The sequence below is a fragment of the Rhinolophus ferrumequinum genome, chromosome 14 (assembly GCF_004115265.2).
Source record: "Rhinolophus ferrumequinum isolate MPI-CBG mRhiFer1 chromosome 14, mRhiFer1_v1.p, whole genome shotgun sequence".
NCBI lineage: Eukaryota > Metazoa > Chordata > Mammalia > Chiroptera > Rhinolophidae > Rhinolophus > Rhinolophus ferrumequinum.
In genome coordinates this window covers 35299129-35321230 of record NC_046297.1, presented here as the reverse complement: position 1 = coordinate 35321230, position 22102 = coordinate 35299129, and the positions used below count along the sequence as shown (strand labels likewise).

The window sequence follows — 22102 nt, the reverse complement described above, 5'->3', positions numbered from 1 at the left end:
CACCTCATTCTGACACTGGAAAATTGTGTCTTTTTTCCCTAATCAATCTAGTTAGAGGTTATTAATTTTATTGATATTCTCAAAGAACAAGCTTTTGGTTTCACTGACTTTCCTCTATTGTGTTTTTGTTTTGTATTTTATTGCTCAGATATTTATTATTTCCTCTATTCTTCTTATGTTATGTTTAATTTTTTCTTGTTCTATTTTCATTAAGGTGGAAGCTGAGGTAATTAATTTGAGAACTCTTTTCTTTGTTAACATAGGCATTTGGTGTTATAAATTTATCTCCTAGTATCACTTTAGCTGCATTCCAAGAAGTTAGATGTATTGTGTTTTCATTTTCATTCAGTTTGAAATACTCTCTAATTTTCCTTTAGGTTGCTTCTGTGACCCATGGATTATTGAGAAGTGTGTTATTTATTTTCCAAATATTTGGTATTTGCTATATCTTTCTGGTTACTGGTTTCTAAGTTAATTCCATACTGACCAAGAACACTTGACTGGAATACTTTCTTTTCTTTTTTATAAGTTTCTTGGGGTGACAATTGTTAGTAAAATTACATAGATTTCAGGTGTATAATTCTGTAATACATCATCTATATGTACCACATTGTGTGTTCACCACCCAGAGTCAGTTTTCTTTCTATAACCATATATTTGATTCCCTTTACCCTTATCTACCACCCTCTTACCCCCTTACCTTCTGATTACCAATAAACTACTGTCTATGTCTATGAGTTTTTGTTTCTTCATTTGCTTGTCTTGTTCTTTTGTTGTTTTCAGTTTTATTTACCACATATCAGTGAAATCATATGGTTCTTGACTTTTTCTGTCTCACTTAATTTTGCTCAGCTTAAGAATCTCAAGATCCATCCATGTTGTCGCAAATAGTACTATTTCATCTTTTCTTATGGCAGAATAGTATTCCATTGTGTATATATACCACAAAGTCTTTATCCAATCATCTATCCAAGCACACTTTGGTTGTTTCCATGTCTTGGCCACTGTAAATAAAGCTACAACGAACATCGGAGCACATATACCTTTACGGAGAAATGTTTTCAGAATTTTTGGGTAGATACCCAGGAGAGGGATGGCTGTGTTATATGATAATTCTATTCTTAAATTTTTGAGAAACTTCCACACTGCCTTCCATAGTGGGTGCACCAATCTGCATTCCCACCAACAGTATATCAGGGTTCTTTGTTCTCTAGAGTCTCTCCAACACTTGTTATTATTTATCTTGTTGATGATAGCGATTCCAACTGGTGTGAGGTGATATCTCATTGTTGTTTTTATTTGCATTTCTCTGATGATTAGTGATGTTGAACATTTTTTCATGTCTATTGGCCACTTGTATGTCTTCTTTGGAGAAATGTCTATTCAGGTCCTCTGCTCATTTTTAAGTTGGATTGTTTGTTTTTTGTTGTTGTTGAGTTGTATGAGTTCCTTATATATTTTGGATATTAACCCCTTATTGGAGGCATTGTTTGCAATGATCTTCTCCCATTGGGTTGGTTGTCTCTTTATTTTGTCGATGGTTTCTTTTGCTGTGCAGAAGCTTTTTAGTTTGATATCGTCCCATTCATTTATTTTAGCTTTTACTTCCCTTGCCTTTGGAGTCAAATTCATAAAATGCTCTTTGAACCCAAGGTTCATAACTTTAGTACCTATGTTTTCTTCTATGCAGTTTATTGTTTCATGTCTTATGTTTAGGTCTTTGATGCATTTTGAATTAATTTTAGTACATGGTGACAGATAGCAGTCTAGGTTCATTCTTCTGCATGTGGCTTATCAATTCTCCCAGCACCATTTATTGAAGAGGTTGTCTTTTCTCCACTGTATATTTTTGGTTTCTTTGTCAAAAATTGTCTGTCCATATATATGTGGGTTTATTTCTGGGTTCTCAGTTCTATTCCACTGATTTGTGTGTCTGTTTTTCTGCCAATATCATACTGTTTTGATTATTGTTACCCTGTAGTACAAGCTGAAGTCAGGGAGTGTGATACCTCCAGCATTGTTCTGTTTTCTTAGGATTCCTTTGGCTATTCCGGTTTTTTTGTGGTTCCATACAATCTGATAATTTTTTGCTCTATTCCTTTAAAAAATGCTATTGGGATTTTGAGGGGGATTGCATTAAATCTGTATATTGCTTTGGGTACAATGGCCATTTTAACTATATTCATTCTTCCAATCGATGAGCATGGAATGTCTTTCCATTTCTATGTGTCTTCTTCAAGTTCTTTTAAAAATGTCTTATAGTTTTCAGTATATAAGTCTTTCACATCCTTGGTTAAGTTTATTCCTAGGTATTTTATTCTTTTTGTTGCAATTGTAAAAGGAATTGTTTTCTTTTCTTTTTTTTCTTTTTCTGAGATTTCATTGTTAGTATACAGGAAAGCAATGGACTTTTGTACATTGATTTTGTAGCTGGTAACTTTACTGTATTCGTTTACTGTTTCTAATAACTTTTTGGGTTAGTGTTTAGGGTTTTCTATATATAGCATCATGTCATCTGCAAAAAGTGATGATTCAACTTCTTCATTTCCAATTTCTGTACCTTTCATTTCTTTCTCTTGCCTGATTGCTTTGGTGAGGACTTCCAACACTATCTTGAAAATTAGAGGTGATAGGGGACAGCTCTGTTGTGTTCCTGAACGTAGAGCAAAGGTCTTCAGTTTTTCACCATTAATTATGATATTAGCTGAGGGGCCTTTATTATGTTAAGATGTTTTCCTTCTATACACATTTTATTAAGTGTTTTAATCATAAATGGATGTTGTATCTTGTCAAATGCTTTCTGCATCTATTGATATAATCATATGATTTTTGTCTTTTATTTTGTTTATGTGATTTATCACATTGATTGGTTTGCATAGGTTGAAACATCCTTGTGCCCCTGGTATGAACCCCACTTGATCATGATGTATAATCTTTTTAATGCATTGTTGCATTAAATTTATTTAGGATTTTTTCATCTGTATTCATCAGAGATATTGATCTGTAATTTTCTTTTTTTGTGTGTTATCTTTACCAGGTTTTGTTATGAGGGTAATGTTAGCCTCATAAAATGAATTAGGGAGAATTGTCTCTTCTTTAGATTTCTGGAAGAGTTTGAGTAGGAAAGGTATTGAATCCTCTTTGAAGGTTTGGTAAAATTCACTAGTGAAGCCATCTGGTCCTGGATTTTTGCTTTTGGGAAGGTTTCAGATGACTAATTCAATTTCCTTACTGGTGAACGTTCTATTTAGATTTTCCAATTCTTCGTGATTCAGACTAGGACGGTTATATGTTTCTAAGAACTTGTCCATTTCTTCTAGGTTATTGAATTTGGTGGCATATAGTTCTTCCTATTATTCTTGGATGATCCTTCGTATTTCTGAGGCATCTTTCTGTGGTCACTTCCCCTCTTTCATTTCTGATTTTGTTTATTTGTGTCTTTTCTCTCTTTAGCTTGGTGAGTGTAGCCAAGGGTTTGTCAATTTTGTTAATCTTTCAAAGAATGAACTCATTGTTGCATTAATTTTTTTCTATTGCCTTTTTGTTCTCTATTTCATTTAGTTTTGCTCTGATTTTTATTACTTCCTTCTTTCTGCTGACTTCGGGTTTTATTTGTTCTTCTTTTTCTAGTTCTTTAAGGTGTAAAGTGAGGTTGTTTACTGGGATTTTTCTTGTACCTTGAGATAGGCCTGTAATGATACAAATTTTTCTCTTAAAACTGCTTTTGCTGCATCCCCAAAATTTTGGTAAATACATTTTCATTGTCATTTGTTTCTATGTATCTTTTGATTTCTCTGCTTATTTCTTCTTTGTCCAGTCATTCTTTAAAAGTCATTGTTTAATCTTCTTTGTCCAGTCATCATTTAATCTTCACATATTTGTGTTTTTTCCTGCTTCCTTTTTGCAGTTGATATCTAATATCCAATTTCAGAGCCTTGTGATCAGAGACTATGCTTTCAATCTTCTTAAATTTGCTGAAATTAGTTTTATGTCCCAATATATGATCTGTCCTGTGAATGTTCCATGTACGCTAAAAAGGAATATACAGTCTGATGTTCTAAGATGAAGTGCTCTATAAATGTCAATTATGTCCATTTCATCTAATGTGTCATATAGGGCTGATATTTCTTTATTTATTTTCTGTTTGGATGATCTATCCATAGCTGTCAATGATGTATTTAGGTCCCCTACTATAATTGTGTCTTGGTCAATTTCTCCCTTTAGTTCTGCTGTATTTGCTCTGTATATTTCTGTGCTCCCTGATTGGGGGCATAAATACTGATGACTGTTATGTCTTCCTGTATAGTTCCCTTTATCATTATGAAATGTCCATCTTTGTCTCTTGTTACCTTTTTTTATCCTGAAGTCTGTTTCATTTGATATCAGCATGGCTACGCCTGCTTTTCTCTGAATACCATTTACTTGGACTGTCAGCTTCCACCCTTTCACTTTGATTCTGTATTTGTTGTGATGGCTGAGATGTGTCTCTTGGAGGCAGCATATGGTTGGAATTAATTTTTTGATCCAATCTGCTACTCTGTGCCTTTTTATTGGCGAGTTCAGTCCATTACATTTAGGGTGATTATTGATATATGAGAATTTCCTATCATTCTGTCCTATCCTATGTCCTATCTGTTTTTCAGGTAGGACAGTGTCTCCATTGTTTCTTTGCCTTTTTGTTGCTGTCTATTATTTCAGTGTAGTGGTATTCTATGATTTTTCCCTCTGTTTCTTATTTTTTTATGTTATATATTTCAGTTCTGGATTTTTTTTTTTGAGTGGTTACCAAAGTTTATGTAAAAGAAAATTTGATATTTAGAGTATTCCATTTTCTTCAGCATGCTTACTTTCTCCATTCCCTTGTGCCGGTTCAGATCTTTACTCTCTCCCCTTTTATGTTTTGTTGTCACAAATTATCCATATTTATCCTGTGACTTGATTTCTGTGCTGCAGTAGCAAGTTGTCTTTTTCCTCTTTATTTAAGTGTTGTTTTTTTTCCCTTCTTTACCCTGTATGTTATGTTTAAGTGTATAGTGTCCTATTTGGTGTAGGGGTTACCATTTCCTGCTTCTGTCTTTCATAATACTACCTGTGGTTTTGCTTACTTTTGCTTTTTCGTGTCAGGTTCAATAGCCTCCTTCAGTATTTCTTGTAGTGCAGGTCATGTATTAGAAAATTCCCTCAGCTTCTGTATGTCTGGAATGGTCTTTTTTCCTCCTTCATATCTAAAGGATATCTTTGCTGGATATATTATTCTTGGCTCATAATTTCTCTCTTTCAATAGTTTGAATATTTGAGATCACTCCCTCCTGGCTGAAAAATCTGATGATAATCTAATGGGCTTTCTTTTGTAGGTTACTGGTTTCTTTTCCCTGGATGCCTTGAGGATTCTTTCTTTGTCATTAATTTTTGACAGCTTCAATACAACGTGCCTTGGAGAAGGCCTGTTGGGATTGAGGTAATTAGGTGTTCTATTTGCTTCTGGATTTGAGGATCCAGTTCTTTCCACAAGTTTGGGAAGTTCTCGTTGACTATTTGTTTGAATATACTCTCTATCCCCTTCTCCCTTTCTTCTCCTTCTGGTATACCCATTAGTCTTACAGTGCTCTTTCTGTAGGAGTCAGAAAATTTTTGTAGAGTTCTTTCATTTCTTTTAACTCTCAAATCTCTCTCTTCTTCGATCTATGTCATTTTCAGATTTCTATCTTCGATTTCACTGATTCTTTCCTCCATCTGTTCAATTCTATTACCTAAGCTGGCTATTTCGTTCTTCATTTCTTTTATTGAGTTCTTAATCTCCAGAAATTCTATTTGGTTCTTTTATAAAATTTCAATCTCTTTGGTAAAATGTTAATTTTGTTCTTTGATTGTGTTTCTGAGTTCATTAAACTGCCTATTTGTGTTTTCTTTCATCTTGTTGAGTTTTTTAAGGACAGCAATCTTGAATTCTGTGTCATTTAAGTCACATATTTTCACATCTTTAAGTTCATTTTCTGGAGACTTTTCATTTTCTTTCTGATCTGTTTTGTTACCTTGGTTATTCATGACAATGAATTATTATTTCTCTTCCTAGACATCTACAGCAGTGGGTTCTGCAACAGGTAGACAGAAAGAGGTCTTTCTTTTGTTTTCCAGTAAGTGTTGATAGAATGTTTTATTTTCTCTCCGACTGCAGCCTTTTATTATCTCTCACACTGTAATGTTATATTTTCTCTGCACTATTCCAGCTTCTCACACAATGGGGGATTCCCTGGAAGGTGGGCTTCTCTGTGAACAGGTCACCTGGGTCACAGGCACTGCCTCCATGGGGGGAGCTAAAGCTCTTCCAGTACCAGTTTCAGGGCCTGTGTGTTTCAGCAGCTCTGTTTACTCCTGTAGGGATCTGCCCAGATAGGTGGGGACAGGGGTGGAGTGGTTTGTGAGATGTGGCTGTGAACAATGGCTGTGACCTCCAGCACAGCCCATCCTGCACCCAGGACTCCCTCCCTTTCACCAGAAGTACTGGTAGTTGGGCTGCAAGTCCATGGCTGTGGGCCACATTCTCAGAACTGCAATTATTCTGTTCTTTTGATCTGACACTGCTACGGTTCCTCTTCTAGCACTGGGAGTGTGGGGGTGGGGCAAGCTCTGGGAGAGTAGGGAGGGGTTGGCTAGGCTCCGTGCCTATGCCTTCCATCCTCTGCTTGGCAGTGAGGGCTTAAACCACCATTTTCACCCTTCTTCCCTCAGTTTTTGTTCCTAGGTCTCTGCCGTGAGCATTAGGTACAGCAGGTTTATATGTTGATCCCTCAAGCGGGACTATGGGCCATAAACAGAGCACTAGCAGTCAGAATTCTTCCCTCTCCCATGACTGCAATAGCTCTGTAATACAGGAAGCTTGGAGCTCTGAACTCCATCTGCGCTCTGTGGCCCGTGTCTCCGCACTTTCCCCTCCCATCCTTCCCCACTTGCCCAATTTGCTAACCTTCAGGTGATTCCAATTATGCATCTGTTAGTCTGCCTGTCTGCTTCACAGGGAGTCCTTTGTGGGATTATAGCTGTTCAATTTGTTGTAAAGCATAAATTTTTATATTTTATGCCTGGTTGCCAAGATTTCAAGAGGCTCACCTTATGACACCATTTTTATGATGTAATCTGGAATACTTTTCAATTTACAAAGACTTTTTTTTTATTTTTCAGGGCTTTAAAGATATTTCTCCAATATATCTATATTGTGTTGCTTCTTCTTTGTTCCCTTGAATGTAATGTGTTTTTTTCTCTAGATGATTTTAAGATTTTCTCTTTATTACTAGTTTAAACAATTTGATTTTTATGTCTTTGTCATAGTTTTGTTCCTTTTTCTTTTCCCTGAGATTTGCTGATCTTCTTGGATTGAAGATTTAGTTTTTATTAAATTTGAGGGGAAATTAGCAATTATTTCTTCAAATATTTTTTTCTTCCTAATTCAGTGTTCATGGCTACTTTGTAGAACATAACTACTGGGAATAATGATAACCAACTGTGTTTAGTATTCGTTTATACAGAAAAATCATGAATTAAGGACTTAAAGAATGTTTTAGCCCCTTTACACATTATGAAAGGTATATGTGGAATGCTGATACTTTAGGTAGTTTAACTCACAGTTATACCTAACCATATCCCAGTCAACCTTAGTATATGATACAAAAATGAGCTTTATTTCTGCCAATCCAGGGGTCTGAAGTTGTCTTCCACGTCATTCATTTTGCCCCTTTTTTGACAGGAACTCATGCAAGACTCTCCACCAAGCACACAGGCTTTGAGGAGAGAGTTTATAACATCCCAATCCTCATCAACGATGGTGGTCAACCACCCTTAGAAGGGACTGTCTCTTTACCAGGTAGGTATTTTGTTACAGGGAACTTGGGATAATGTCTGTTAACATGGGTAGTTTAAAAGAATTCTAGTATTTGATGTGGGATTCTGCAATTGTTCACTTAAAAATTTATAATACCAAATACTGTTCTGCTTCCCAGTTACTTTCTGCACATGTGTGAAAGGAAGCTGTTTCCAGCCAACAGATCACCATCCTGGGATGCCCACTGTGGGCATGGCAGTTGGCATACTCCTCACTACCTTTTTGGTCATTGGTGAGTATAATATCTCAGATTCTAGGATTTATGTCCTAGTGCTCAGAAACATGAGCTCACCTGAGGGTCTGCTTCATGGGCTGTTCTGGTGGCTGTTCAAATGTCAACCTAGACAGTAGTCAAGAATATAGATAACTTGCTTGGAAGACACTCCTTTAGTACCACCCTCTACCTATTGTTGCCTTGTTGGTTAGTTTGAGAAATATAACATAAGAGACTTTAAAGCATAAATTGTTATATTTTATGCCTAGTTACCAAGCATTCTTGATGGACAAAGAAATACAGTACCTGGAGTCCTTACTATGTGTTAGACAGTCACTCTGCTTGGTATGGGGATATAGTGATGGGCAGGACATAAAGGAACTTACACTCACAGAGCTTATGATCTAGTCTACCATTGTTGGAAGAGGTAGAAGTTAGGCTTCCAGTGGAGATACTGACATACCTGCAATGTTGCAGAACTTCCCTTTGCATATTTCCATGATTGTGGACCATGAATTTTTACTACCCCCAAATAATTCCACTGCATTTCAGGCCTCATTCTGCCTTGGCTCCTGGACTGGCTAGACATCAGAGTCCCCGTTCTAGCTGTCTACATTTTTGTGAACAGCTCAGTGCCTACTATAGCAATTACTTTTTCAACTGTTGTACTCACCACAAGTTAAGTATTAGAAATAGATAATTCATCAGTTTATGTGCAGCGAGTGTAGAAGTTTACAGTTTCACATCCTTTCTCTTTTCAAAAAAGGGCTGGGGAGGAGAGATCCAAGAGTGCAGAGTACATAAACACTGTGCCTGCTTTCTTCTATGAATACATTAAAATTACAAAAAAAATATAGGACAATCAACCTGGAGAACCACCTGAAGTCTAGCTGAACAGAAGTTTTATAATTAAGGATATAGAGAAGAGAAGCCATATTGAAACTGGTAGGAGGAGCAGAGACATGAAACGGGCTGACCCCAAACCTCTGCGTGGCAGTTGAGAATTAGGAGGGCTATCTTGGCTGCAGAGGTTCTCCCTGGAGGAGAGAGAGATCCCAACCCCACACCAGACTCCCCAGCCCAGTGTACTAGTGCTGGAAGAGGAGACCCCACAACATCTGGCTGTGAAAACAGTGGGGATTCCAAACATCCAGGTGAAACGGAAGGCTGTGGAAATATCAGGCATGCTCTTAAAGGGACTGTATACAGACTCACTCTCAAGCACTCACCCTGGGCTCTGGTGGAGGGATGAGTCAATCTCATCCACTGATGTGTAAATAATAATCGAGGCTCAACTATAACAGGAGAGCACACACTATCCACACAAGGTACACACCTGGAGCATTGAGAGGTGATCAGGGAGACTGTGCCAGGGTCCCACAAGGCACCTACTACATAAGGCCACCTGGCCAAGACTGGGAAGTATATCACATCTATTTAATAGGTAAAAACAAACACAGAGAGGCAGCCAAAATGAGGAAGCAAAAAAAATGTGTCCCAAATGAAAAAACAGGAGAAAACTCCAGAAAAAGAACTAAATGACCTAGAGGCAAGCAACCTACCAGATACAGAGTTCAAAACAATGGTTATCAGAATGCTTAAGGAACTTAGTGAGGACTTCAACAAAGAAATTGCAAGCATAAAAAATGACAGAAAAACTATAAAAAAGAACCAGTCAGAAATGAAGACTACAATAACAGAAATGAAGAATGCACTAGAAGGAATCACCAGCAGACTAGAAAAAGCAGAGTATTGAATCAGTGATTAGGAAGGCAAGGTAGCAGAAAACACCCTTTCAGAACAACAACAACTCAAGAAAAATGAGGATAGTTTAAGAAATCTCTGGAACAATGTCAAGTGTAACAATGTTTGCATCATAGCGATACCAGAAGAGAAGAGAAAAAACAAGGGATTGAGAACTATCTGAAGAAATAATGACTGAAAACTTCCCTAACCTGGTGAAAGAAATAGACATATAAGTCCAGAAAGCACAGAGAGTCCCAAGCAAGATGAATCCAAATAGGCCCACTCCAAGACACATTATAATTAAAACGGCAAAGATTAACGACAAAGAGAGAATCCTAAAAGCAGCAAGAGACAGGCAGACAGTAACTTATATGGGATCTCCCATATGATTCTCAGCTGATGTCTCAACAGAATCTTTGCAGACCAGAAGTGATTGGCAAGAAATATTTAACGTGATGAAAAGCAACGATCTACAACCAAGGGTAGTTTACCCAGCAAAGCTATCATTTAAAATTGAAGGACAGATAAAGAGCTTCCCAGACAAGAAAAAGCTAAAGGAGTTCATCACCAACAAATCAGTATTACAAGGAATATTAGAGGGACTTAACTTATGTGCATTGCATGTATACAATATAGTTGTTCAACATTTATATATCTTACAAAGTGATCACTGTGATAAATCTAGTAACCATCTGTAACCATGCAAAGTTATGGTACTATTGACTATATTCCATGTGTTGTACATTATATTCCTATGACTTATTTATTTTATAACTAGAAGTTTTTACCTCTTATTCTTATTCAACTTTTTTGCCCATCCACTGATTCCTCTACCCTTGGCAGCCATCAGTTTTTTTCTCTTTATCTATGAGTCTGTTTCTATTTTGTTTGTTCATTTTTTGTTTTTTAGATTCAACATATAAGTGAAATCATATAGTATTTGCCCTTCTCTGCCTGACTTATTTCATTTAGCATAATACCCCCTAGTTCATCTATGTTGTCACAAATGGAAAGATTTTATTGTTTTATTAATGATATATAATATAAATATATAAATATAAATATATAAATATAATAAAATCTTCTTTACCCATTCATTTATCAATGGATACCTAGGTTGCTTCCATATCTTGGCTGTTCTGAATAATGTTTCAATGAACATAGGAATGCATGTATCTTTTTGAATTAGTGTTTTTGTTTTCTTTGGATAGAAAGACAGAAATGGAAATGCTGGGTCATACGGTAGTTCTATTTTTAGTTTTTTGAGGAACCTCCATACTGTTTTTTACAGTGGCTACACCAATTTACAATCCCACCAACAGTGTATAAGGGTTCCCTGTTCTCCGCATCTTCTCCAACATATGGTATTTGTTGTCTTTTTGATAGTAGTCTGTCTGATAAATGTGAAGTAATATCTCATTGTGATTTTGATATTCATTTCCCTGATGATTAGTGATGTTGAGTATTTTTTTTTTGTCTGTTGTTCATCTCTATTTCTTTTTTGGAAAAATGTCTATTCATGTCCTCCATCCATTTTTTAATTGAGGTGTTTTTGTTATTGAGTTGTATGATTTCTTTATACATTTTAGATATTAACCCCTTATTAGATATATCATTTGTAAATATCTTCTCCCTTTTCATTTTGTTAATGGTTTTCTTTGCCGTGCAAAAGCTTTCTAAGTTGATGTAGTTCCACTTTTTTTTTTTTTGTCTTTGCCTGGGGAGACTATCCAAAAAATATTTATTAGCCTGATGTCAAAAGGTTTATTGCCTATGTTTTCTTCCAGAAGTTTTATAGTTCCTGGTCTTACATTTAACTCTTTATCCATTTTTAACTTAATTTTGTAAATGGTGTAAGAAAGTGGTCCAGTTTCATTTTTTTTTGCATGTAGCTGTCCAGTTTTCCCAACATCATTTATTGAAGAGACTGTCTTTTCTCCATTGTATATTTTTGCCTCCTTTGTCATACATCAATTGTCCACATAAGCATGGGTTTATTTCTGGGCTCTCTATGCTGTTCCATTGACCTATATGCCTGTTTTTGTGCCATTACCATACTGTTTTGATTACTATAGAGCTTTGCAGTATAGTCTGATATCAGGGAGCGGGATACCTCCAACTTTGTTTTTGTTTCTCAAGATTGCTTTAGCTATTTGGGGTTTTGTGTGGTTCCATGCAAATTTTAGGATTATTTTTCTAGTTCTGTGGAAAATGTCATAGGTACAAGGTATGATTGAAAAAAAATACGGTGAATACTGCTGCCAGGTGCCATCCAACGGAAAGGCAGGATCTTCAATAGGGGAAGTAGAGCATCGAACTTTAGTAACAGTGTGTGACAAGTTTCAACTTTTTCAGTGCCGTTAGTCAGGTGTGAGCTATGGTTGAGAGAAGGTGTATTTTAAAGTGTGCCATAAATCATGGATCACGAACAATGCATTAACATGAAATTTTACTTCAAACTGCAAAAAAATGCTAAAGAAACACACGAAATGTTAAAATTAGTTTATGGTGATGCTGCAGTAACCACGAAGATGGTTTACTAATGGTTTGAGTGATTTCATAATGGTTGTGAATCGATTGAAGGTGAGGAGAGATTGGGACGTCTTTCAACACAAAAAACCCAAGAGAATGTTGAAAGAGTAAGCAAAATGATTTGATCAAACAGGTATTTGACAATTAAGAAAATTTCTGAGGATCTGATCATCTTTTATGGTTCTGTTCAAAGCATTTTAACAACAGATTTAAACATGAGGCAAGTGAGTGTGAAATTTGTTCCATGCATTTTGACTGTCTAACAAAAGCCACAGTTTTTTTCCATTTCGTTGGAGTTGTATGGTCATGCTGCTTCAGATTCCATCGCTTTAAGACATGTCATCATGGGAAATGAACCTTGGGTCTACTCATATGGCTATGATCCTGAGGACGAGGTACAGAGTTCTCAGTGGAAATCACCCAGTTCTCCCTGTAGAAAAAATCACGTCAATCAAGAGCTAACATCAAGGTGATGTTAATTGTGTTTTTGACCTTGATGGTATTGTGCGAACTAAGTTTGTACTCAGGAACACTGTGGTGAACTCTGAATATTATAAGGACTTACTAGAGCTTTTAAGAAATGATGTGCATAGAAAATGGCCTGAGAAATAGGCAAACAGTATCATCCTCCATCATGACAATGCTCCATGTCACACATTGCTTCTGGTATGGCAATTTCTTTCAAATAAAAACATTACAGTGTGTCCTCACCCACCTTATTCACCATGTGATCTGGCACCATGCGACTTCTGGCTCTTCTCCAAAGTGTGGCTTTTCTCCAAAAATGACCATGAAAGGTAAATGTTTTGAATCAATTCAGAACACTGAGGCAGCCACAACAGTGCAACTAAAGACACTCATGACAGAGGACTTCCAAAACTGCTTCAAAAAGTGGCAATAATGATGAGATAAGTGTGTTTGAAGCGAAGGGAATTAATGGCAATGTATCTTACTGTAATAAATTTTAGTAAATTTAAACATTCACCATATTTTGGGTCACACCTCATATTTTGATAAGGATTGTATTGAGTCTGTAAATTGCTTTGGGTAGTATGGACATTTTAATGATATTATTTCCAATCTATGAACATGGTATATCTTTCCATTTATTTGTGTCTTCTTCAATTTCTTCCATCAATGTTCTGTAGTGTTCAGAGAATGTATTTCACCTCCTTGGTTAAATTTTTTTTCTTTTTCTTTTTAAATTAGTTTCAGGTGTACAAAACAATGTAATAGTTAGACCTTTAAACCCCTCACAAAAGTGATAACCACGTCCCCCCAATCTACCCTACCCCTCTGACATCGTGTAGCTGTTACAATTCCATTGACTCTGTTCCTTACACTGTACTCCACATCCTGTGTCCATATATATATATATATATATATATATATATATATATATATATATATTCCATATACATTGTGTCCATATATATACATATATATATACACATATATATATAATATATATTAAATTATAGTTGGTATTCACTGTTATTCAGCTTCAGCTTCAGGTGTACAGTGCAGTGGTCAGGCATCTACACCGTCCCTGAAGTGATCTCCCTAATAAGACAAGGGTCTGTCAGATACCATACAAAATCTGTACAACATTATTGAGTATTTTCCCCAAACTGTCTTTCATATCCCTCTGGCAATCCCATGGTTGCAAATTTGTGCTTTCTAATCCCCTCACCTTCTCCCTCAACCCCACCACCCTCACATCTAGCAACACTCAGTTTTTCTCTATATCTCTGAAACAGTTTCTGATCAGTTCGTTCATTTATTCTATTCTTTAGATTCCACATATAAGTGAAATGATATGGTATTTGTCTTTCTCTGTCTGACTTATTTCACTTAGCATAATGTTCTTTAGGTCCATCCATGTCGTTGCAAATGGTAAGATTTCATTCTTTATGGCTGAGTAATACCCCATTGTATGAATGTACCAGTTTCTTAATCCAGCCATCTACTGAGGTGCATTTTGGTTGTTTCCATGATTGGCTATTGTGAATAGCACTGCAATAAGCATAGGGATGCATAAATTTTTTGAATTAGCATTTTGGATTTCTCTGGATATACACCTAAGAGTGGAATTGCTGGATCAAAGGTAGTTCCATTTCCAGTTTGTTGAGTAACTCCATACTGATTTCCATAGTGGCTTCATCAATCTGCAATCCCACCAACAGTGCACGAGGGTTCCCTTTTCGTCATATCCTTGCCAGCACTTGTTGTTTGTTGCTTTATTGATGACAGCCATTCTGACCGGAGTGAGGTGGTATCTCATTGTGGTTTTTATTTGAATTTCTCTAATGATTAACAGGGTTGAACATTTTTTTCATATGTCTGTTGGCCACTTGTATGTCCTCTTTAGAAAAGTATCTCTTCATGTCCTCTGCCCATTTTTTAATTGGGTTGTTTGTTTTTTTGGTGTTGAGTTGAATGAGTTTTTTATAAATTTTGGATATTAAGTCTTTATCAGATGTATCATTGACAAATATCTTCTCCCTTTCAGTAGGATGCCTTTTTCTTTTATTGATGGTTTCTTTTGCTGTGAAAAAAACTTTTTAGTTTGATGTAATCCCATATGTATATATTTTTTTCTCTTACTTTCCTTGCCTGAGAGGATATATCAGTTAATATATTGCTAAGGGTAATATCTGCAAATTTACTTTCTATATTTTCTTCAAGGAGTTTTATGGTTTCAGATCTTACATTTAAGTCTTTAATCCACTTTGAATTTATTCTTGTATATGGAATAAGGAGGTGGTCCAACTTCATTTTTTTGCATGTGTCTGTCCAGATTTCCCAGCACCATTTATTGAATAGACTGTCTTTATCCCAATGTAAATTTTTGTTTCCATTGTCATAGATTGAATGACCATATAGGTAGGGATTTATTTCTGGGCTCTATTCTGTTCCATTGATCTATGTGTCTGTTTTTATGCCAGTACCGTGGTGTTTTGATTACTATAGCCTTTTGGTATGAATTGATGTTCGGCATTATAATACCTCTCACTTTGTTCTTATTTCTCAAGATTGCCATGGCTATTCGGGGTCTTGTATGGTTCCACATAAATTTTAGGATTATATTTTCTATTCTGTGAAAAATGACCTTGGTAGCTTGATAGGAATTGCATTGAATCTGTGTATTGCCTTAGGTATTATAGACATTTTAACAATATTAATTCTTCCTAGCAATGAGCATAGTATGTGTTTCCATTTACTTGTATCTTCTTTAATTTCTCTCTTCAGTGTCTTATAATTTTCTGAGTACAGGTCTTCTACTTCTTTGGTTAAATTTATTCCTAAGTATTTTATAATTTCTGAAACAATTGTAAACAGGACTGTTTTCTTAATTGCTCCTTCTGATAGTTTGTTATTGGTGTATACAAATGCATCTGATTTCTGAATATAAATTTTGTATCCTGTTACTCTACTAAATTCATTTATCAGTTCTAATAGTTTTTTGGTGCAGATTTAGGGTTCTCTCTATATAGTATCTTGTCATCTGCATATAATGACAATTTTACTTCCTCCTTACCAATTTGGATGCCTTTTATTTCTTTTCCTTGTCTGATTGCTGTGGCTAGAACTTCCAGAACTATGTTGAATAGAAGTGGAGAAAGTGGGCAACCTAGTCTTGTTCCTGATCTTAAGGAGAATGGTTTTAGCTTTTCCCCATTGAGTATGCTGTTAGCTGTGGGTTTATCATATATGACCTTTATTATGTTGAGATATGATCCCTCTATTCTCACTTTCTTAAGAATTTTTGTCATAAGTCGCTGCTGGATTTTGTCAAATGCTTTTTCTACATCTATTGATATGATCATTTGATTTTTATTTTTCATTTTATTAATGTGGTGTATCATATTAGTTGATTTGCAGATGTAGAGCCAACCTTGCATACCAAGATGATACATCACTTGGTCGTGATTTATGATCTTCTTAATGTATTATTGAATTCTGTTTGCGAATATTTTGTTGAGGATTTTTGCATCTGTGTTCATTAGGGATATCATGTCTTTGTCTGATTTGTGGATCAGGGTGATAGTGGCCACGTGAAAGTGTTTGGGAGCCTTCCCTCCTTCTGGATTTTTTGGAATAGTTTGAGGAGAATAGGTGATAATTTTTTTTTTTTAATGTTTTGTAAAATTCAGAGTAAAGCCATCTGGTCCAGGGCTTTTGGTGATTACTGATTCATTTCCCTGGTAGTAATCAGTCTATTCAGGTTTTCTGTTTCTTCTTGAGTTAGCTTTGGAAGGTTGTATGCTTCTAGAAAATTATCCATTTCTTCTGGGTTGTCTAACTTGTTGGCGTATAGGCGCTGGTAGTATTTTCTTAAGTTCTGTCTCTTGTTGCATTTAGGATTCTCTTCTTGTCTTTAACCTTTGCCATTTTAACTATAATATGTCTTGGTGTGGACTGTTTGGGTTCATCTTGGTTAGAACTCTCTGCACTTCCTGGGCTTGTATGTTGATTTCCTCCACCAGGTTAGGGAAGTTTTTGGTCATTATTACTTCAAATATGTTCTCGATCCCTTGCTCCCTCTCTTCTCCTTCTAGTATTCTTATGATGCAAATGTTGTTGCGTTTGATGTTATCCCACAGGTCTCTTAAACTATTTTCATTTTTTTTAATTCTTTTTCCTTTTTGTTGTTCTGGTTGGGTGATTTCTGCTACCTTGTCTTCTAAATCGGTGATTTGATCCTCTGTTTCATCAAATCTACTGGTAACTCCTTCGAGTGTGTTCTTTATTTCAGTTATTGTATTTTTTAGTTCTAACTGGTTGGGTTTTCTTTTATGATTTCTTTATCCTTCTTTATGTTCTCACAAAGTTCCTTAAACAGTCTTATAATCAATGCTCTAAACTTTGTCTCTGATAGGTTGGTTACCTCTATTTCATTTAGTTCCAACTCTGGAGGTTTCTTTTGTTCTTTTATTCAAGACATGTTACTTTGTTTCCTCATTCTGGCTGACTGTGTTTGCTTTGATGTATTAGGTAGATCCCCTAGGTCTCTCAGTCTTTCCTGGGTGGAATTATGTAGTATGTGTCCTTTATATTTGAATTGCACAGTTTCACTATTCTCCCATGCCTGTGTTCCTGAGGTGTCCCTTGTGTTGTGTATATTCTTCTGTTGAAGTAGAGCTTTAATTACTTTTGGCTTGTGAGTAGGTGGGATTGACTCCCAGGCTGACTAGCTGTGAGAATTGGCTATGCCCACAGTATATCAGCTGCTGTATGAGGGTTCACACCTCAGATGAGGCTTGGCCCCTATGGACTCTTGTGCCTGTAGAGAAATCCCTTTGGGTGTGTCACTTGTAGGTCAAACCTGGCAATGCTCTGGTATGGTCTGGAGTTGGCCTCTAGGCGTGTTGATACTTGTGACTCTTGGGCTGGGCCCTCATGCCTGGCAATTTTAGAACAAAACAAACCAAAAAGTGCAACAATGACCACAACAACGACAACAAAAAACAAGTATGCTCACACGTGAAAACAACCAACAACCAGAACTCAACACACACAAAAACATCAAAAATACAAACGCAACAGCAAAAAAAAAAAAAAAAACACAAAAAATAGCAACACCAAAAAGAAATAGTCAATGCAGAAAAATGGAAAGAAGGAGGAAAATTACAGCAAGGAAAAGAAAGAAGAAAATAAGGGGAATTTATATATACATATATATATATATATATATACATATGTGTATATATATATACACACACATATATATATATACACACATATATATTATTGTTTCTTAGATATACATACACACACACACACACACATACACATATATATGATAATAATTTAAAAATAAAAAATCAACAGCGCCAGTCTTGGCTTAAGTCTACCAAGATATCTCCAGGATGTTCTGTGCTGTACAAAAACTCCCCTGTGTTTTATGGAGGCAGAGCTGACCACCTGGCATCCAGGGTGACACTGGCAATGCAGTTCTTGATGGGTGGGGCTATGGGGTGTGGTTGCGAAGTTTTACAAAGTCAGTGCAGTTTCTGCTCTTGCCTGCACAAATGCACACTGAAAGTACCACAGCCAGCAACCGGGAGGGGGGTTCTTCCTTGTGCGCAGGTCTCCTGGGTCTTAAAGCACTTTTTCCATCGGGGGTGTGGAGGGCATGAGATTTCTGAGCTTCTGAAAGCCCAGGGCTGCCTCTGCCACCTGCTGCTGACATCTGTGTGTGTCTCCACAGCTCTAATTGTCCTGGCAGGAGCCATCCAGAAAAGGTGGGGTCTGGGTAGGCAGTCGCCTTTGTCTCCCTGGCTAGCCCACCAGTGTCACACTCATTCCAGCCTCTTCCCTAGGTCACAGCTACAAATGGGCTCTTTCCAGTTCTTGAGGGCTGCAGCTCCTCTGTAATCTGACACTACTCCTTCTTCCCATTCTGGGACTAGCTTAAAATTCTGGAAGGGCGGGGGTAAGGAGAGCTGTGGGAGAATGGGGAGGAGGGGTCTAGGTATGTTGTTTTCTTTGCTTTCTGTCTGACTAAGAGAGCCCAGCTGCAGTTCTCAGTTGAGGTCTCTGCCTGGGATGCTGGGCACCACTGTCGTATATGCTGATCCCTTAGCAGGACTATGGGGTGTAGAGAAAGAGACCACAGCCTGGCTGCTGCGATCTGTGGTCTGCGTCCTGGGGCCCTGCATCTCCACAGCTGCAGACGTGTCTCCAATCTCCACATCTCTCCCTCCCCTCTTCCCCCGCTTGCCCAGTATGCCCACCTTCAGGTAATCCTTGTGGATGTCTTTTAGCTGTTCTGTGTGATGAACAGAGAATCCTTTGATGAGTTATAGATGTTCAATTTGTAGTAACTTCCAGGGGAGAACTCAAGAAGCCCACCTCACTGGCACCATTTCTATGACGTCACCTCCTTGGTTAAAAATTTACCTAGGTATTTTATTCTTTTTTTTTGCAATTGTAGATGAAGTTGTTTTCTTGATTTCTCTTTCTGATAGTCTGTTATTAGTTCATAGATACACAACTGTTTTCTTCTTTTTCTTTTTTTAAAATTAATTGGGGTGACAATTGTTAGTAAAATTACGTAGATTTCAGGTGTACAATTCTGTATTACATCATCTATAAATCCCATTGTGTGTTCACCATCCAGAGTCAGTTCATCAATTACCATATATTTGATCCCCCTTATCCTCTTCTCCCTCCCCCCACACCCCTTACCCACTGGTAACCACTAAACTATTGTCTGTGTCTATGAGTTTTTGTTTCTCATTTGTTTGTCTTGTTCTTTTGTTGTTTTTGGTTTACAATACCACACATCAGTGAAGTCATACGGTAATCTGCTTTTTCTGTCTGACTTATTTCGCTTAGCATTATACTCTCAAGACCCATCTATGTTGTCACAAATGTACCTATATCATCTTTTCTTACCGCCGAATAGTATTCCATTGTGTATATATACCACAACTTCTTTATCCATTCATCTATCGAAGGACATTTTGATTGTTTCCATGTCTTGGCCACTGTAAACAAAGCTGCAATGAACATTGGAGCACACGTGTCTTTATGTATAAATGTTTTCAGATTTTTTGGGTTGATACCCAGGAGAGGGATTGCTGGGTCATATGGTAATTCTATTCGTAATCTTTTGAAGAACCTCCACACTGCCTTCCATAACGGCTGCACCAGTCTGCATGCCCACCAACAGTGTATGAGGGTTCCTTTTTCTCCACAGCCTCTCCAACACTTGTTACTATTTGTCTTGTTGATGATAACCATTCTGACTGGGTTGAGGTGATATCTCATTGTGGTTTTTATTTGCATTTCTCTGATGATTAGTGATGTTGAGCATTTTTTCATATGTCTATTTGCCATTTGTATGTCCTCTTTGGAGAAATGTCTCTTCAGATCCTCTGCCCATTTTTCACTTGGGTTGTTTGTTTTTTTGTTGTTGAGTTTCATGAGTTCCTTGTATATTTTGCATATCAGCCCCTTATCGGAGCCCCTTATCAGAGGCACTGTTTGCAAAAATCTTCTCCCATTCAGCTGGTTGCCTCTTTATTTTGTCGATGGTTTCTTTTGCTGTGCAGAAGCTTTTAAGTTTCATGTAGTCCCATTCGTTTATTTTAGCTTTTACTTCCATTGTCTTTGGAGTCAAATTCATAAAATGCTCTTTGAACCAAAGGTCCATAAGTTTAGTACCTATGTTTTCTTCTATGCAGTTTATTGTGTCAGCTCTTATGCTTAAATCTTTGATCCATTTTGAATTAATTTTTGTGCATGGTGACAGATAGCAGCCCAGTTTCATTCTTCTGCACGTGGCTATCCAATTCTCCAAGCACCATTTATTGAAGAGGCTGTCTTTCCTCCATTGTAAATTTTTAGCTTCTTTGTCAAAAATTATCTGTCCATATTTATATGGTTTTATTTCTGGATTCTCAAATCTATTCCATTGATCTATGAGTCTGTTTTTCTGCCAATACCATGCTGTTTTGATTATTGTAGACCTGTAGTACAAGCTAAAGTCAGGGAGTGTCATACCTCCAGCATTGTTCTTTTTTCTTAAGATTGCTTTGGCTATTCGTGGACATTTGTGGTTCCAAACAAATCTGATGATTTTTTGTTCTATTTCTTTAAAAAATGCCATTGGGATTTTGATGGGGATTACATTAAATCTGTATATCGCTTTGGGTAATATGGCCATTTTAACTATGTTGATTCTTCCAATCCATGAGCACAGAATGTCTTTCCATTTCTTTGTGTCTTCTTCAATTTCTTTCAAAAATGTCTTATAGTTTTCAGCATATAGGTCCTTCACATCCTTGGTTAAGTTTATTCTTAGGTATTTTATTCTTTTTGCTGCAATTGCAAAAGGAATTATCCTTTGTATTTCTTTTTTGAGATTTCATTGTTAGTATATAGGAATGCAAAGTACTTTTGTACGTTGATTTTGTAGCCAGCAACTTTACTGTATTCGTTAATTTTTTCTAACAGCTTTTTGGTGGAGTCTTTAGGGTTTTCTATATATAGCATCATGTCATCTGCAAAGAGTGATAATTTAACTTCTTCATTCCCAATTTGGATGCCTTTTATTTCTTTCTCTTGCCTGATTGCTCTGGCAAGGCCTTCCAACACTATGTTGAAAAGCAAAGGTGATAGGGGACAGCCCTGTCGAGTTCCTGAACGTAGAGCAAAGGGCTTCAGTTTTTCACCGTTAATTATGAGATTAGCTGAGGGCTTGTCATATATGGCCTTTATCATGTTAAGGTATTTTCCTTCTATACCTATTTTATTAAGTGTTTTAATCATAAATGGATGTTGTATCTTGTCAAATGCTTTGTCTGCATCAATTGACATAATCACATGATTTTTGTCCTTTATTTTGTTTATGTGATGTCTTACGTTGATTGATTTGCAGATGCTGAACCAAACTTGTGCCCCAGGGATGAACCACACTTGGTCGTGGTGAATAATCTTTTAAATGCTTTGTTGCATTCGATTTGCTAGAATTTTGTTTAGGATTTTTGCATCTGTATTCATCAGAGATATTGGTCTGTAGTTCTCTTTTTTGTGTTGTCATTACCAGATTTTGGTATCAGGGTAACATTGGCCTCATAAGATGAGTTAGGGAGTACTGTCTCTTCAATTTTTTGGAAGAGTTTGAGCAGGACTGGTATTAGATCCTCTTTGAAAGTTTGGTAGAAGTTACCAGTGAAGCCATCTGGTCCCGGGCTTTTGCTTTTGGGAAGGTTTTGGATGAC

The 22102-nt window shown here is 36.7% G+C and overlaps 1 protein-coding gene across 2 annotated transcripts in view; it reads left to right on the top strand.

The window, feature by feature from the left end:
- Window positions 1-22102, top strand: part of CDH17 (cadherin 17) — a 127505-nt gene that overhangs the window by 94894 nt on the left and 10509 nt on the right. For both annotated transcript variants that reach the window (XM_033126950.1, XM_033126951.1), the window contains exons 16-17: window positions 7742-7858; window positions 7995-8108. In XM_033126950.1, the coding sequence (XP_032982841.1) occupies window positions 7742-7858; window positions 7995-8108 (231 nt within the window). The remainder of the gene's footprint in view (window positions 1-7741; window positions 7859-7994; window positions 8109-22102) is intronic.